General features: G+C 33.5%; 1 protein-coding gene across 1 annotated transcript in view; it reads right to left on the bottom strand.

Annotated features, from left to right (window-relative positions):
- LOC111404560 (protein EMSY-LIKE 3-like) overlaps positions 1–1,399 on the bottom strand; it is a 7,597-nt gene that overhangs the window by 1,868 nt on the left and 4,330 nt on the right. The window contains exons 4-6 of the mRNA XM_023033352.1: positions 1,256–1,324; positions 678–777; positions 506–521 (exon numbers count right to left, since the gene is read on the bottom strand). Coding sequence (XP_022889120.1) covers positions 506–521; positions 678–777; positions 1,256–1,324 — 185 coding nt within the window. The remainder of the gene's footprint in view (positions 1–505; positions 522–677; positions 778–1,255; positions 1,325–1,399) is intronic.

Here is a 1,399-nt window from a genome sequence, read left to right on the forward strand (position 1 = left end):
TTAAAAAATAACAATTAAAAGCACATTTCTCACAGCCCGCCTCAAAGGCTTGTTACCCACAAAAAATAAGAATTCTTATTAACCCACTTTGTGAATAACCCACTGTCCACTAAAACATTAGAAATTGAGTTTTTTATGAATGGTTCACTACCCCCACCAACTAGAATAGTAGTTTCTTAACAGTTTTTATTTTTTATTTATTTTTATTTATTTTATTATTTTTATTATTTTATTTTTTGCGCACTTTCAAATCATGAATTTTGAAGATTTTTATGATGCATTCTGAGATTATTTTACATCTTAATAACTTATTGATATTTTTGTGTTTAATGTGAGGCTTACACCTCGCCTTGTGAAGGAAAAAGGCCTCAACACCCAATTACGCTTTTTTAAACATTTCAGTCTTAGTATATTCTCTTTCCTCTATTCATTTTGACATACACATGATCACCGGAGACAATGAGAAAATCCCATAATTCATAATTATTGCTGATAATTAAAAAACCTAAGCTCCAGTTTTCCTAAAAAAGTAAAGCATAAAATGATCTCAAAAATTACAATAATTTTGGAATCTTTCATGCATGATAAAAACGTTTAATAACTGACTAAGCCCTTGAGGAGGAAAATGTCTTACCTACGGCAACCGAAGGCCCCGATTTACTCAATATTCTATAAACCCAGAATAAGCTCCTCCTTCACAGGTTCAAATCCATTCTCCAAATATCCACGGATACAAACCAACTTAATTTCATCGAGAATAAATGGAATTCGAGAGGGCTAGATATTGTATTTTCAACTTAATTAGTAGAATTGCAGCAGTTCATTCTTAAAAGCCCTAATACTTAAAAATCATAAACCTAGGTTTCATTTCCAAGAATTTCAATATGTCGAATGATCAATTACGAAACCTAAGCCCTTAATTAAAAAAAGTTACATCTATACAACGAGTCAACGACTAGACATAAACCCACGTAAAATCAATTAACAAATTAATAAATAAAAAAATAATCCAAATTCTAAGTGCGTGTATACTCACCACTGCTATCTATAGCTTCAAACTCCATAGAGAGAAATAGCTATCGCCAATTCGTATGCACTTGCCTATATATAAAATAAATTGCTGCCCGTATTGCGCTTTTCAGACAATTCTGTGCGTGTATGTAGCGGTGAGAGATTCTTGGAAAGGAGTACGGTGATTTTGGGAAAAAGAGACGGAATTTATTAACCCTGAGCGAACGAGAAAACCAAATTGTACCGCTTCACCGACTTCAAAATCTCGCTTAATTACCGCTTTAAAATAGCGTCGGAGAAATTTGGGCCAATCCTACACAAATAGCATAAACTCAGAGCATGTCCAACGCAACAGGGAAGAAGGGAAATAGACTGGCTCGGGGAAAAA

The sequence above is a fragment of the Olea europaea genome, chromosome 11, assembly GCF_002742605.1.
Source record: "Olea europaea var. sylvestris chromosome 11, O_europaea_v1, whole genome shotgun sequence".
Classification (NCBI taxonomy): Eukaryota; Viridiplantae; Streptophyta; class Magnoliopsida; order Lamiales; family Oleaceae; genus Olea; species Olea europaea.